The 15429-nt window shown below is 44.8% G+C and overlaps 1 protein-coding gene across 1 annotated transcript in view; it reads left to right on the plus strand.

Moving 5' to 3' along the window:
* The window catches only part of LOC147620599 (importin subunit alpha-9), a 48996-nt gene that overhangs the window by 18170 nt on the left and 15397 nt on the right, over nt 1–15429 (plus strand). The window contains exons 3-6 of the mRNA XM_086824836.1: nt 11352–11502; nt 11633–11714; nt 12988–13046; nt 13155–13460. Of these exons, the coding sequence (XP_086680962.1) occupies nt 11352–11502; nt 11633–11714; nt 12988–13046; nt 13155–13460 (598 nt within the window). The remainder of the gene's footprint in view (nt 1–11351; nt 11503–11632; nt 11715–12987; nt 13047–13154; nt 13461–15429) is intronic.

Genomic DNA, 15429 nt, shown 5'->3' on the forward strand with positions numbered 1-15429 from the left:
CTAGTGTCTGTAGTCGCCGAAAGAGGCGCTCTCTGGGCACAGTATCAAATGCCTTGCGGAAATCCACAAAGCAACAATAGAGCCGTTGCCTCCGTGCCTTGGCCTGATCAATCAGGCACCTCAATGTAAAAATGTGGTCGATGGTCGAGAAGGCTTGATGGAAGCCTGCCTGGCCTGCTGCTCTCAATCCCCCAACCTCTGCATGAGTGCTCAGCTCTGCCTCCAAAACTGCCCCGTATAGTTTGGCCAATATATGGCCAATCATGATGGTCCTGTAGTTCCCGGGGTCTAGTACATCTCCCGCTTTATGGATCGGCACAATAGTGTGCATCGTCCACTCAGCCGGAAAGCCCTCTGACAGAGCTCTGTTGAAGAGATGAGCAAGAAATGGTGCCAATGTATCAATAGCATAGATGAGATGCTCTCCCTGTAATCCTGTATGATCTGTCGCCCGTCCATGTTGGAGTCGGCATATGGCCCTCCTAACCACAGGTGGGGTGAAGAAGGTGGAGATTGTGGAGCATGGCTCTGTGGGCTGTGGTATAGGGGGCTGTGCAGGCGCATCATAAAGTCTCTCTGCATATGTCTGCCAGGTCTGAGGATCGGCAATAGGTGTGGGAGGACGGGGCTCTCTGAGTCTCCTCCAAGCAGCAGCAGCATCTCTGTTCATGAGCATGTGATATGTGTCCCAGTACTGAGCCTCCTCATAAGCTCGCCGCTTACTGCGGGTGAGAGTATGCATCCTCCTGCCTGCCTGCCTCTGGGTGATCTCCCCGCGAGCCCTCTGCACTCGGAGACTGCGGTAAAGGTTTCTGCACTCATCATCATACCATCGGTTCTGGGCATGCTCCCAGATGTAGGTGGCCGTCCTGTCTGTATGTGGTATGGGAAACTCCTCGCGGCTGCGGAGTGCAGTACATGTGAGAGCTGGGAGGTGAGCATGGCCATGGGTGCCGATGGATCTAAGGCAAATAGCTGATCATGAACATGATAGTCGTACACCTCGGCTAGGTCCTGAGTGAAGTGAAAGATAGTGCGTGGTGGCTGTATGATGGGTGGGTGGGTCTCTGGTAAGCTCCTAAAAGTGAGGGATAGGTATGTATGATCCGCCCCAATGGGGCATGGTGGTACGGTGAAGTGAGAGAGAGAGAGAGAGAGAGAGAGAGAGAGAGAGAGAGAGAACGCACGGGGGCAGGCAGGATTCGAGAGGACCTTCTACAAGTTGGAAGACATTCATGATTTGGGCTATCATCCAGCAAGCCAAGGCAGATGGCCGCCGACTATACTGGTACTTTGTGGACTTCCACGAAGCTTTTGATACAGTGCCTCGGTCCCGTCTCCCACAGCGCTTACGGCATCTTAGGGTCCCATCTGACACGATCTGGGCTTTTTACTTGTCTTCTATTCTCTATGATATACCATCTGCCATAGTCTTGTATCACAGCTTACATTCATTGTACAAAATCGAACCAAGCAATATCTATATCCTCTTGCATATGCATGACAAGGGGATGTGCTGCTGCACGTACCAAATCAACGAAATGAGCATGTGACAAATAACTATTGTTAATCATAAGTAGCCTTTTGTGAGGTAACAGATAGTCATTGTCAGCCATGCCAAAGTATAGGGCACGACGAATGACAAGAGAGGTGTAATGTGAGATCAATCCACATTTTACATGTGTATGCATCATGTTGAGAAACATTGAGAAGATACCATATGTCTAAGCGTGCTGAGTAATGCAAAACATCATTATGATGAAAAGTATAACCCTTTGAATGTGGCATGAGTTGTATCCACAAATTGCATGCATCTAAAAAAGTCATTGTCTGAGCCTAATCTTGCTTTTCAGAACACATCATGTGAGAGTGATGAGAGGTGTTATCATGAAAGTCAGGCGAATTATCGAAATCCCTTGTAATAAAAGCATTTGAAATCCATGGATATGTTCGTAAGGAGTCCCACATTGCAGCTTCGTGTGCAAAACTTTGCGATGCATAAATACTTGCAAATTCATACAACTCTCTTGCAATCATACATTGCACCACAATCCAACGACCATTTGGATTATTGTAAGCCAGTATAGGCTGCAACTCAAGCTTAACCATTATAAGAGTGCCATAAAAAGCTTGGGTTCCCGCATAGAAAATATGATATCCAAAGAAGATCCCTTGTCTTCTAGCAAAACCGTGCTGATTATGTTCTTGTAAACAAACCACATGGGGATGCATAGTATTAACATATAACCAAAAAAGTCTCCATTTATTCACATCAGAGAGGCCTTGTATATTGTAAGTAAAACACTTGATTGGTATGAACATATTTACAATACGAGTGAAAAGAAAGGCTACACCTCAACTTGCATGGCAAGGTGGCTGTCTATGTCACCATGTAAGGAGAGTTCTATAGCTTGAACATCAACCGTATTTGTATGGAATGAGGTTTCTGCACCATGAGTAAACAAAGAATCACCTCTCACTACTGCAACCGCCTACTCCTTTAATATTGCCTCAGGTGTCAGGCACCGGAGTAGTCAATCCAGATGTAGAAGCTCCCTTTGTCCAATTGCGAGAGACCAGAGGTATCTGTCTAGGGTTTATTGTTTTTTTGGGAGTATGCCATGCAGCAGAATCAAGTCTGTCTTTATCTTTCACATTTACTACATGAGAGCTTGTTGTGGCAACTTTTGCTTTTCCTTTATCCGGGCTTGCATGGTGTAAGTGAATTACATTCTTCCCTTTTTGAGTTTGCACTGAAGGGATAAGAGCTTGAGGAGAGGGCGTGGCTGCAATAAAAGCAACGAACATTCCGATTGCATATGCCCAAACTTTTTACAAGTAAAACAGGAACCCGCAAAATTCTCCCATTTGAGCTTAAAAAAACGTCTTGTGTCAGGATTCCCTGCATTTCAACATCCATAGCTACCCTATCAGGGGTTTGTTTATCTGAATCCCATAGGATACAAAATCTGTTTACACTACCAAAAGATCTGGGAGGGCATACAACCTTACCCAGTGGTTCAACCAAAAAAGGCAATGCAGGGTGCATATAGATTGGGAGATCCACCACTTCCACCCACACAGGGCATTTGTACCTGATGAAATTCTGATAATCTTTGGTGGGCGACCAAGGGTAAAAACATGCACCATTTGCTGTCCAAAGAACTAAGGCGACTTTTCCAACAACATTTGTTTGTACTTCGATTCATTGAGAATTACCTCATAAAAACCTCGCGCTGTAGAGTAAACCTCTTCCATGAAGCATCCCCCAAGCATGGCTTTTATCTATTGACCAACATTTGCTACATCTTACATTTTACAAGGGAAGAAAAGAATTATTGCCTTTTGTGACAGTTTCGTTATAGGATCAAAGAGAACGTGGCGTGAGATTTTCAAACAAAAATCAGGCACAGGCACATCCCATGCATGTCGAATGTCCGCAAATCCTTCCTCAAGAATGTCACAAAATTGGTGTAGTTCCGGATTGTCATAACGAAAAGGCTGCAAGTCAGATTGTAATTGCTTGTGTTTGGATACATGCGTGTGCACATGCACGTGCACACACACACACACACACACACTCACACACATTCACACACATGCATGCACACATGTCACACATCCTCCAAGTTCCGTCTTTTTTATGCTTAAAAAGCATTGGAGCTCCCCAAGGGGATTTACTCTGTCGAATCTATCCCATCCTAACTGATTCCTAAGATACTCGAGGCAATCTCATCCTCTTCGAATTGACTCATCCTTTAATGTGCAATACCCACAAGTGAGACCCTGGAATCAAATCAATCCTATGGTCAACCGACCGACTGGACGGTAAACCATGACGTAACCCTGCGGGAAAGATATCAGCGAACTTTGCCTTGATTTTTTTAACACGTGTCTTCCAAACATCTAACTTACTAGATTTAAAATCAGAATAAACCTAAGATGAAAGAGGATCAAGAACACATTGGAACACGTCGTAATCAAAATATGAACTCTGTATTATATTAGATGAAAGAGGATCAAGAACTCATTGGAACACTGCATAATCAAAATACGAACTCTGTATTATATTATGAAGTGCTCTAGACTTTACAAGAGTAGAGGGTGAGACTCCATAATCACCCTCGGGACAAATTGGAGCATCTTTGAGTAAAAGAGATAATCTATGATCGTTCCAGTTTACATGGATGTTAGCAACAACCCACGGATCTTCTGACATGAAACACAAGTGATTAGTACAAACCCTCTAAGAGGGGTGCATGCTAGCTCACCTCCCAAGTGTAGGTTCTATGCTTCGAACCACCCCAGAGCCAAGGGCTAAGTTCCAACTCATGCAAATCCATGCCAGCGTACCCCATAGAGGCCTTCAGAATGCCGATCTATGCTCTGCCACATGCGTGGCCGGAGTCTTGGTCGAATTGTGACCAATAGTGAGGTTATGACAATAATAATCCATGTTTCACTTATATAGTGTCCTTTGTTGCAATAAATAACCATCTTGTTATAAATAGTTAGTACACATGGATTTATTAATAATAAGCTTAGCCACTCGTATTAGCTTGCTTTCACCTGATTCTATAGCTCCCTAACCCTACTCTGGTTTAGGCCACTAATCTCGAGGATTAGCACTAGGTATGCAATAGACGTCACGGTTATGAAACCATTCTTTATCTATAATAATATGTACCCTATTTAGATTCATCAACAAAAAATCTAGACTATTTGAATAACTCTGGATAGCTATAAGCAACTGGGTCACGCATTTGTTCGAGATTTGAACATGCCCGTTGCTAGGTTCACATGGGAGACGTGATCACTTAGTCAGGTCTCCACTCCCAATTTCTGCACCAATTTGGCATTAATAAAATTGTTTTTTGAATGGGTTTGACCCGAAGTTTGGGTGTTATTTTGATTCGTGGAAGCCTTCACAAACCTAAACTTTCGTTTACGTTTGGCATCTAGTTCGGAGTTGCCCGAGCTTTTCTGCTATAACTAAGGAACATTCGTCTTACTCTTGCCGGCAGCTGTCTTTGCATAGATCTTTGGAAAATGGATAGCATCCTCAACTGTTTTGCGATTATTGCGCCTCACTTGACGCTTATCATATCCCCGCATAAAAATTTCAAGCAAGGTGACCGCATCCATATGCGTCACCTTTGCCTGCAACTCTCTAAACTTGTGAAAATAGGTGTCAAAAGACACGGTCTTCATATCCAACTCTCCAAATCTGGATACCACGTCATACCCATCCTCCGCTTGGAGGAACTCATCCCTGAACATCTGCACAAAACTAGCCCGGTCAGTAGGCTTGTTCGGAAGCTCTCTCCACAATGACAAGGCTTTCCCTTTCAGGAAGGCCTGCACCATTTGAATCTTCCAAGCGTCCTCCAAAGGATGGAAGCCATGCATCAACCACTTCCTGGGTTCTCTCCTTCCTCTCCCCTGAAAAAACCTTTGGGATGAAGCAAGGAGCTGCTGAAATGTGCCGTGTGTTGAAAGCAAGCCTTAAATCTCAATACAAATGTTGCTGGCATGTAAATAGCCTCTTAGTAAGTGTGTGTGTTTGTGTGTGAACCACCTCTTAGAGGGACACATAATATCTAGATTCTTTATGTGGTTTGACCTAAGCAATGATATCAGCAGTAGTGCCATGTGTCAACTCCATGTGAGTGTGACTTAGTCAAAAGATAAGCCCCATGGGCTTAAAAAGTGTACTCACTCCTTGTACTTTCTATCATAACAATCACATCAATATAGTACTTGAGTTGTGTGCAATCATTGTCTTGCACTCTCTTTCACTCAACCATGGCTGCTCCACTGTTTAGCACTAAAAGCCTGGAAGCTCAGAGATCAGAATGCCTTTGGGTTGATAGCTGTCCACAACTTCATACATCATGTAGTAGATCTTTCGACTTCTAAGGAAGCTTATGAGATGCTTGACAAGCTCTTTGTAGTCACATGAGAGCTTCAACGCTCATGTGAATAAGATGAAGTCCCTCATGATCCAGCTTACAGCACTCAAAAAGCTAAAGTGGAGGAAGATGTGGCCGTAAGTAGTCGTGCTTATCAACTCCATGCGAGAAGAACCCTATGTACCCTTATCACCACACTCAAAAATCTCATGACACTCACCTTGGAAGGAGCCATAAACTCCTTCATAAAAGAAGAAAAAAAGTTCAAAATCAAAGCAACAGGAGGGGACAACTCCTTGTACACAACGAAGCATAACTTCTAAGGTAAAAACTGCACAATCTGCGGTAGGATCAACCACATCGACAAAGACTGTTTTTCAAAGAAGCCCTGCAAGTATTGTGGTAAGACAAATTACCATGAAAATAATTGTTATCACAAAGCACAAGCAAATGTCATCCAGGAGGAAGAAGAATGCAAAGAAGAAGCAAACTTTGAGTATGAAGCAGAGTGGGCTTTCCAAAAAGCTCTCAACAATACACTAGAATAACGCGTGAGGAGGGTGTTGAAAGCAAGCCTTAAATTCCAGGGGCCAGTACAAATGTTGTTGGCATGCAAATAGCCTCTGAGTAAGTGTTTGTGTGTTTGTGTGTGAACCACCTCTTAGAGGTGGTACAATTTTGGGCATCTCCAGAATTCATGTGTGTGGATGGGCTTTGGATGCCCAAAAGATCAAGAATGTACAAGCTTTGGGAATGGGGGATTATCTAGTATAGAGGACCAAGTGTTCGTAGCATGGTCCAGGCACTTGAGACGGTTTCTTGAACACAGAAATGGACTTTGGAGCTCAAGTGTCAAGTGGAAAGTATGTATGGCAAACTCTTAAGGATTTGGGAGAGATCGAGCAATGAAACATGTTTCTACATGGTGCTTAAATCTATTTCTCATGTGGTAGAACACAAAGAGATCATCTCCTAAATTTTAAAGTTTCTATTTTTGGCAATCTCCGATGGAATTTTTGTTCGCATCATTACCTTTTAGAGTTGAAGATTATGGAATTTTTGGCCTTTGGATTTTGGACATGTGGAAGATAAGAGGATAAAAGTGAGACAAGTGTCCTCACACTTGTCAATTCAGCTCTACACATGGCATTGTAGCATTTTCTTGCTTATTTGAACATGAGAGAGTCATCTCTTGAGTGAGTTTGAGCTTCAAGCAAGTTTTTGGTGGAGGCTGAAAACTTTCACCATTTCTCTTCATTTCTAAGCCCACCATAGCCATATCCAGCTTGGGGAAGATGATTTTCACTACTCTAGAGTCTACACCATCTTGCACACCCCAAATGGCTGTTTTTTAGCAAAACAATCCTAAAGCTTGCTGAAATTTCTGGTCTTTTGCAATATACAGGATGTTTTGCAGGTTTTGGCACTCATGAATGAGCCATACATGTTTTTATTTAGGTGTATGGACTTATATATGTGCCACACAAGTTCTCATACATGTTTCTTGCTTTATGGAGGAAGCACAAAGGTTGATGGACAGGTTTTCTATGCCTATGGATGTGCCGTACAAGCTATCATACAGGTTTATGCACTCATGGAAGAGGCATACGTGTTACCCTACAGACTTATTGACATATGGATGAAGCATATGGGTTGATGTATAGGTTCCATACGGCTATGGTGAACCATATGGCTATTTAGCAGGTTCACAAGTATATGGATCATCCATTGAAGGACAGGTTTATGGTTGTATATGGATAATCCGACATCTCCCATGGGGAGAGTAACGCCTAAAAGCTTGTACATGATATTTTCTCCTTGGGTAATAAAATACTCCAAAAGGGGAAGGGGGGGGGGGTCGGCCCATTGTAGCCTCAATGTGGTGTTATATGTGCAACTTTTGTTTTCAGCTTTGTGGATTGTTTAATGGCTGTGAATAAGTGCCGAAATGTTTAATTGTGCTCAAGGTCAAGCGATGCACACCCACTTCCGCGCTTCCTGGGCGAGTTACAAAAGAGGCACAAAATCTAGATATTTTATGTGGTTTGACCTAAGCAATGACATTAACAACAGTGCCATGTGGCAACTCCACGTGTGTGAGACTTAGTCAAAAGCAAGGTCACCACGAAACTAAACGTTGCTGAAACGAAACGTTTTGGAATGAAATGTTTCACCACCGGAAGGTGGCTAGTGAAACGATGGACCGAAACGATTATATACATAAAATCTGAAGGTTGGGCATGGTGCCAAAAGAGCTGAAAGTATACACAATGCACACCAACAGTTCAATAATCAATCAATCATAACCCTCAAATTGGTGGAAGAATTGGGCAACCAATTTGGGGGTTTGCCCAAACCCTTGAATTGGTGTAAGAATTGGGCAGCCAATTTGGGGATCCAAATTGAGATTTGCTCAAATTGGGCAACCAATTAGTGGATTTTGTCCCAAATTGGACAAAACCCCCAAATTTGGGCATCGAATTGAATGCCCATTTTTGAATGTTGAGAAGATGGGCTTATAGCTGTGATTGTTGTATGTTTTTCTCATACTTAATAGAAGTCTCTTTCTTAAAAAAATAAAAAATAAAAAAAATAAATTGCCCGTCTTGAAATGTTCTATGTTTCACTCCATGCATGAAACGTTTCACCAACTTTTCGCGTTTCGCGTTTCAGGGGAAGTGAAACGCATTTCGCGGTGACCCTGGTCAAAAGATAAACCCCATGGGCTATAAAAATGTACTCACATCAATATAGTACTCGAGTTGTGTGCAATCATTGTCTTGTACTCTCTTGCACTCAATCATGGTCTTGTACTCTCTTGCACTCAATCATGGCTGCTGCACTGTTTCAACCACCATAGCTGAACCCTAACCCTCACTCTAAAATACCAACACCCTATAGGTGCGGGAGTACTCGCCACCGCATTCTGTAGTATAGTGATCTGCTGATGCAATAAAGTATTCTCCATCTCCTTTGGAGATTGGCCATCTCACTGCCCTGGTTCTTTAGGGTAGAGATTTCTACTTAGAGTTTCTGCATCTCATTGTGGAAGTAATACTTCTCCACCACATCTATCTCCTCCTCTTCCACCACTATGGTATGGTGTCCTTGAGCAATATCATGGCTGGGTTCCCCAATATCTGCCGCTATGTCTATCCGTTCCCACTCATGATCTAATAAATCATTGGTAAAAGAGAGGGGCTGGGATGTCGCCAGTTTTCAGAAAAGCGAGGGAAAAACTACATAAAACTGTAGGTAAAATTTGTTTCATGACGTGGCTGCAACACAACCTCTTCTGGATCTGGGCTTGCCACTGCCGCCGCTCACCCCTAAAGCACTCGCTCTCACATTGTGGGGGGGTCTCTTAGCACTGGTCTTGCTCACTCATTGGGAGAGTTATTTGGGGCCGATATCAGATTACCCTCGTCATTGACTCAGCCATTCCCCCCCCCCCCCCCCCCCCCCCCCTGTTGGAAGGTTGGTGATTTCGAGCTTGTGATCTATGGCTAGAGCGTGCCTTGGATTATCCCATAAGTGGAAGCATGGGAAGTTGAAGCGCCATATATATAGGGTGTGGTGGCACCTTGTCATAGTCATCTCCTCCGGCCGGTGTTTTGGGAGGCAGCTCACCGGGAGATGGGAGCCCGGTGGAGGGATACTGCAGTGCCCGTTGGGAGTGTTCGTGGAGCTCGATGGTGATGCGTCTCCTACGTGCGTTAGTCTTCCGTTGCACATTTTGACATGGTATCAGAGCACGGGCTTGTGTGGTCTTGGGCGGCTTAGGCGTGTGTGGTCCTGGACGACCCCCTCGCGCCTTGGTGGCTTGCGGAGCTCGAATCGAGGGAGGGTGCTGGAAGGTTGGCGATTTCTAGCTTGTGATCTATGGCTAGAGCGTGCCTTGGATTATCCCATAAGTGGAAGCATGGGAAGTTGAAGCGCCATATATAGGGTGTGGTGGCACCTTGTCATAGTCATCTCCTCCGGCCGGTGTTTTGGGAGGCAGCTCACCGGGAGATGGGAGCCCAGTGGAGGGATGCTGCAGTGCCCGTTGGGGATGTTCGTGGAGCTCAATGGTGATGCGTCTCCTGCGTGCGTTAGTCTTCCGTTGCGCATTCTGACACCCCCCCCCCTCCCCTCTCTCTCTCCCCGGGTGTGGGTTGGTGCTTTCACTTGCCTTGATTTTTCTCTTGCAGTCCTTGGTTCTGAGGGGGGGCCCACACTCATTTTCTTAGTTGGTCCCCAGGGAAGGCTGACCCTCTCCCCCACAGAGGACTACAGTGGTGGATCTCTTGAGCTGGTGAGGATTCTTGGCTTTCATGATCACTAGTGGCACATTGACCCTCCTCTGGCCAAGATGACCGGCGATAATTCTTAGCGCCTATGGCTCTAGGAGAGCCGACCTTTGACATGTGTCAAGTGGCCTAGTGGGATCTAGGCGAGTGGGAGTTGCAGGACCCTTTTAGCCGGAAGAGCTAGACCACCCCCTTTTTCATTACATGGCGAGGATGGGATGCAGGATCCAGATTCATGAGATTGATGGCACGTCAGCAGCGGCAGACCACCAGGCCACCCAGGGCATCTCTTCCTGCTTCCTTGGAGATTTTTGGAAGTAGCTGTGGGACAACTAGGAAGGTCACACTCATCCTCTCGCAGTTAGCCAACTGCAGCCTCATTGTCGGCACTTGGTTCTGGCCATTGTAGGATGGGTAGCAGCACGTGTGCCATGCAGCCTGTGGCAGAAGCACTGCCTTTGGGACAGTCCCAAAGTGCAGCAGGTTTGGCGGAGGATCCTTCCCATATGCACGACGGTGCGATCCAGGCCAGTTACGAACACCTGGAGGGCAGTGGCATGGGTGACTGAGGTCATGCCCACTCTTTTCTATGAGGAGGCAGCAGGTGGGGAGGCGCTTTGACTCTCATTACAGGATTGATACAGTTTCCATCCCAATCATCAGCAGAGCCCTGGCAGCATAGCTGCATGGCATATATGGCGGGTGCGTTGCAGTGAGGCCATTGAGGGTACCCTCACCCCTTCAGTAGTAGAGTCATCCGTTTCATTTGTTCTGATTCATACGATTCAAAGTAGAAAAATAGTAGCGTACTTATCTTATTAATACTTTCTGTACTTGTATCAAACACGCATTGTACACACACTTGGCTTGCGTGGTGGTCCAGATGGCAATATGCTTGCATGGCAGTGCAGGCGTATGGTTGTATGGCATGGCCTCAAACTTCGATCAAGGTTTCTACATTGCTCCACATGGCAAGCTGCACATCAAATATGTGTGCACAAGCTCTAAGTGTAGTATCATGGCTTTGTATGCCAGTTTCATTTATATTTTTGTGGAAAAGTCATCAGTAGATTTTATCTGTATGAAAGACTTTGGTCAAAGGACCCCTTCTTTTGGAGAAATAAAAGATCATGTTTGTGTTTTTCAGGGATGAAGATCTTGCAGTTGAGGTTGCATGGGTGGTGGTCTACCTTACCTCTCTGGTGGATTCACATTCAAAAGTCTTAATAAAATCTGGCCTTCTTTCACCCCTTGTTGGGCGGCTATCAACGTCAGAAAAGCTTTCCTTGTTGACTCCAGTTAGTAATCCTCCTCTAGGCTTCTCCATATCTAAAAACCATACAACCTAGGTGTTTTGGATTCTAACAGTATGCAATTGGTGAGTTTATGGCTTGTTGTGTGGGTTGCACAATCTCCCAATCTATGCAGGTTTTGAGGAGTATAGGGAACTTTGTTGCAGGGGATAACGTCAACACGGATGCAGTGTTTGATGCAGCAAAAGAAATGCCAGGTCCAAGTTGCCACCTTTCAGAACATTGTAGATTGAACATTTTTGTACATACACACACAGGAGGGAATTTGAGCACTCCCTACTTTAAGCCAATTACACAGAATATGTGTATCATTACTGTATCCATTGTAAGTAGGCTTTAGTGTGGCAACTTCTCATGTTGACACTCAACTCTTTTGGTGTGCAATACATCATTTGCTTTGGCTTTCCACACTATCATTGTAAGTGCCCTTGACAGCATCAACTTTGACTGTCCTTCCACCATGCAGGCTAATACCATTCTCATGTGCTATTAGCAATCCAGGTTCTTCCAAAGATCCCCCCTACCATAAGCTTGCCGCCTCGTCTTTTCCCATATCCGGCCTTTGTCTACACACCTGCTTTGTCCGGTGTATTGTTTTCACCACCTGTCCCGCTGCCACCCTGCATGATAAAACCTAACCAACACCCCCCCCCCTCCCCAAACAAAAAAAAAAAAAAAACACGCCCACACACACAACTCCTCTTCGGACAAATGCCAGCATTCAAGTTGGGGAATCCTCTGTGCACCTTTCAATGAAGTCAATGGAAACCGTACTATGGGTTGAAGAGATTGGTGGGTTATATGTTAGAAATCAATACTTCACCTTCAATATGCAATATGCGGGCTTTGGCCAGCTCTTATGTGCAAGACTCCCACTATGAATACCACCATAGTTGAGCCGCCTGGGTGCTTGGTTCCCTTGCACAACCCCCCCCCCCCAACCCCCCCCACAAAGGTGTGACACATTGCCAATAGGATGGGTACACGCATGTGTGAACTGATATTCCCATATCGATCCATGCTTAGGGTAGGAAGTAATAATCTATAGGCTCCTCAAATTGTGGGGCCCAAACATGCGCCTTAAGGGTTGTGGATGGGCCCAGAAGCTGCATCAACACTGAAGGTCTTGTGTGACTTTCATTTTTAGGTGCTGGAGCTGCCAGCCATCTGTTGTATGTTCGTCTTTGTCATTATGCAATTTGAGTCTTTAAGTTTCGTGTTGTGAAAGATCGTGCATTCTGTGAATGTTGTCTTGCATATAACACACACAGTATCTTCCTTCAAGTTTTGATGGTGCAAGCATGATAAGGCTGGCCATGTGTCCGCCATTCCTTTGTTTCTTTATGTTTGATTGATTTAGTATATTAGTTGAACCCTGTACCTGCATGTCGGCAGGCCAGGTTACCACTCAGGCTAGAGCCTGCTGTGTACGTCATTCCTTGTTTCTAACAATAGTTTTTTTTTGTGCAGGCAGAATACTGGGGAGTCTAGCCCGTTGTCTGGACAGTGAGCACCGTACCCTACAAAAGGTGAATCGCTATTCAGTTCCAGAAATTATATTTATGCAAAGAGGTTACATATTTTATATTTCATATAATAGAGGATTAATGTCAGGTTTTTCTTTTGGGTTGGTTCAGGAGGCAGCTTGGGCGGTTTCAAATATTGTGGCCGGTTCTTTGCAACACAAGCAGCTTGTATTCTGCAGTGGTGTAGTTCCGGCATTGCTTCATTTGTTAGCAACATCAACTTTTGATGTGAGAAAAGAGGCTGCTTATGCACTTGGAAATTTGTCTGTGATGCCTGCTGGGGATTCTAAGGTAACACAGCCCATTATGGAGCACTTGACTATGCTCATTGAGAGGGGATGCTTACCAGGATTCATCAGCCTTGTTAAGTCACCGGATTTGGAAGCCTCACGATTGGGCCTACAGTTTTTGGAACTGGTAAGCTTCTCTGTGGGGTATCTTATGAGGTTCTTTGTGCAAAAGAACTTGGCAACTTAAATCATACAAACTTTCTAAATCCAACACATTCTGAGAGAGAGAGAGAGAGAGAGAGAGAGAGAGAGAGAGAGAGAGACTTATATTAACGTCTATGGAAGACCCCAAGGGCCTATGAGACCAAAAGTAATACAATGGTACCATGGATATACTAAGCCATGGAAAACTGAAAGAAAAAGTAAAATGAAAACATCTGAGAGTGCATGTGATCAACAGATGATCTTGTGTAGTGTGAGATATGCTGTGATCAGTTAATGATGATATCCGCCTCGGCCAGAACCGATCTGATGGTGGAGTGAATGTCCGAGAAGTGATCTCTTTAGTACTCACACGCGACACCCATGTTTGGTGTATGTGTAGACACCCATGTTTGGTGTACCCATCTTCTCAACATTCAGAAATGTGCATTCAATTCGATGCCCAAATTTGGGGGTTTTGTCCAATTTGGGACAAAATCCCCTAATTGGTTGCCCAATTTGAGCAAATCTCAATTTGGATCCCCAAATTGGTTGCCCAATTCTTCCACCAATTCGAGGGTTTAGGCAAAACCCCTAAATTCAGGTTTGATTTCGGTTTGGGCAAAACCCCCAAATTGGTTGCCCAATTCTTCCACCAATTTGAGGGTTATGATTGATTGATTATTGAACTGTTGGTGTGCACTGTGTATACTTTCAGCTCTTTTGGCACCATGCCCAACCTTCAGATTTTATGTATATAATCGTTTTGGTCCATCGTTTCACTAGCGACCTTCCGGTGGTGAAACGTTTCATTCCAAAATGAATCGTTTTAGCAACGTTTCGTTTCAGCAGTGAAACATTTCGCGGTGACCTTGGTACCATGCATGTGTCGGTAATGGTGGTAGCTGTGTCGCTGAGGAGGAGGGCAGTCCAGCTCGTCTCAATCGCTCCCTCTCCCTCTCGCTGTATAATTGCATAGAGGACTCTAGTGCTAGTCGTGGGAGGCAATCTTTGTCAAGCGTGTATATATGCTGAATACAAGTGACAATCTGAAAAAGGGCATCTATAACGAGCGGGGCCATGCCAAACTCTGCATGTAGAATGTCATGTGGTACATATGGCTTACTCTTGATCATGCGTTACATCATCATCATCACCTGTAGCCTCTCTATGCTCCTCCAGTGATCCTTCCCTGGGCCTGGCCCCCAAAAGGCTGCACCATACATAGCCGCTGGTTGTACTAGAGTATCAAAGAACCAGCACTTAGTGCGAGAGAGAGAGAGAGAGAGAGAGAGAGAGAGAGAGAGAGTTATATTTACATCTTACAAAGGGCCCGATGGGCCTTCGAGACAAAAGATGATTACAAGTATTCATGGAATATCATCATCATGGAAAACTGAAAAGAAAACCGAAACAAAACTGAAATTGAAACTGGAAACCTAGTAACTGAAGCTGAGTCCTAGGTAAATGCATAGAACAAACGGAAGAGCATGCTGTAAAGTATACGAGAGAGAGAGAGAGAGAGAGAGAGAGAGAGAGAGAGAGAGGGGGGGAGATATTAACGTCTACAAAAGACCCGAAGGGCCTATGAGATCATGAATATTACAATGATACCATGGGTATGCGGTGCCATGGAAAAACTAACAAAGAACATGAAAACTGAAAACTGAAAACTGGAACATAACTACATAAGCCTCCTGATGGTAGCTGTGCCTATGGTGAGGGCATGTCATGTCATAAGAGATTCTCATGGATCTGTCTGTGTGGTGGTGGAGATCCTCGATGCTTTGGGTTAGGGGCACTTGGCACGTAAGGTGGAGCGTGCTCACTCAAGACTCATCTGGATGTGAATATGGCATGTGTACAGTTGGTTTGAGCTGATGTCGATGCAACGGTGTCAGCGTGGATGGCTGATGTGGATGCTTGTGCCGTGAAGAAATCAATGGCTGGGCAAC

Source organism: Cibotium barometz, chromosome 31, assembly GCF_041138505.1.
Source record: "Cibotium barometz isolate CiBa-2024 chromosome 31, ASM4113850v1, whole genome shotgun sequence".
Classification (NCBI taxonomy): domain Eukaryota; kingdom Viridiplantae; phylum Streptophyta; class Polypodiopsida; order Cyatheales; family Cibotiaceae; genus Cibotium; species Cibotium barometz.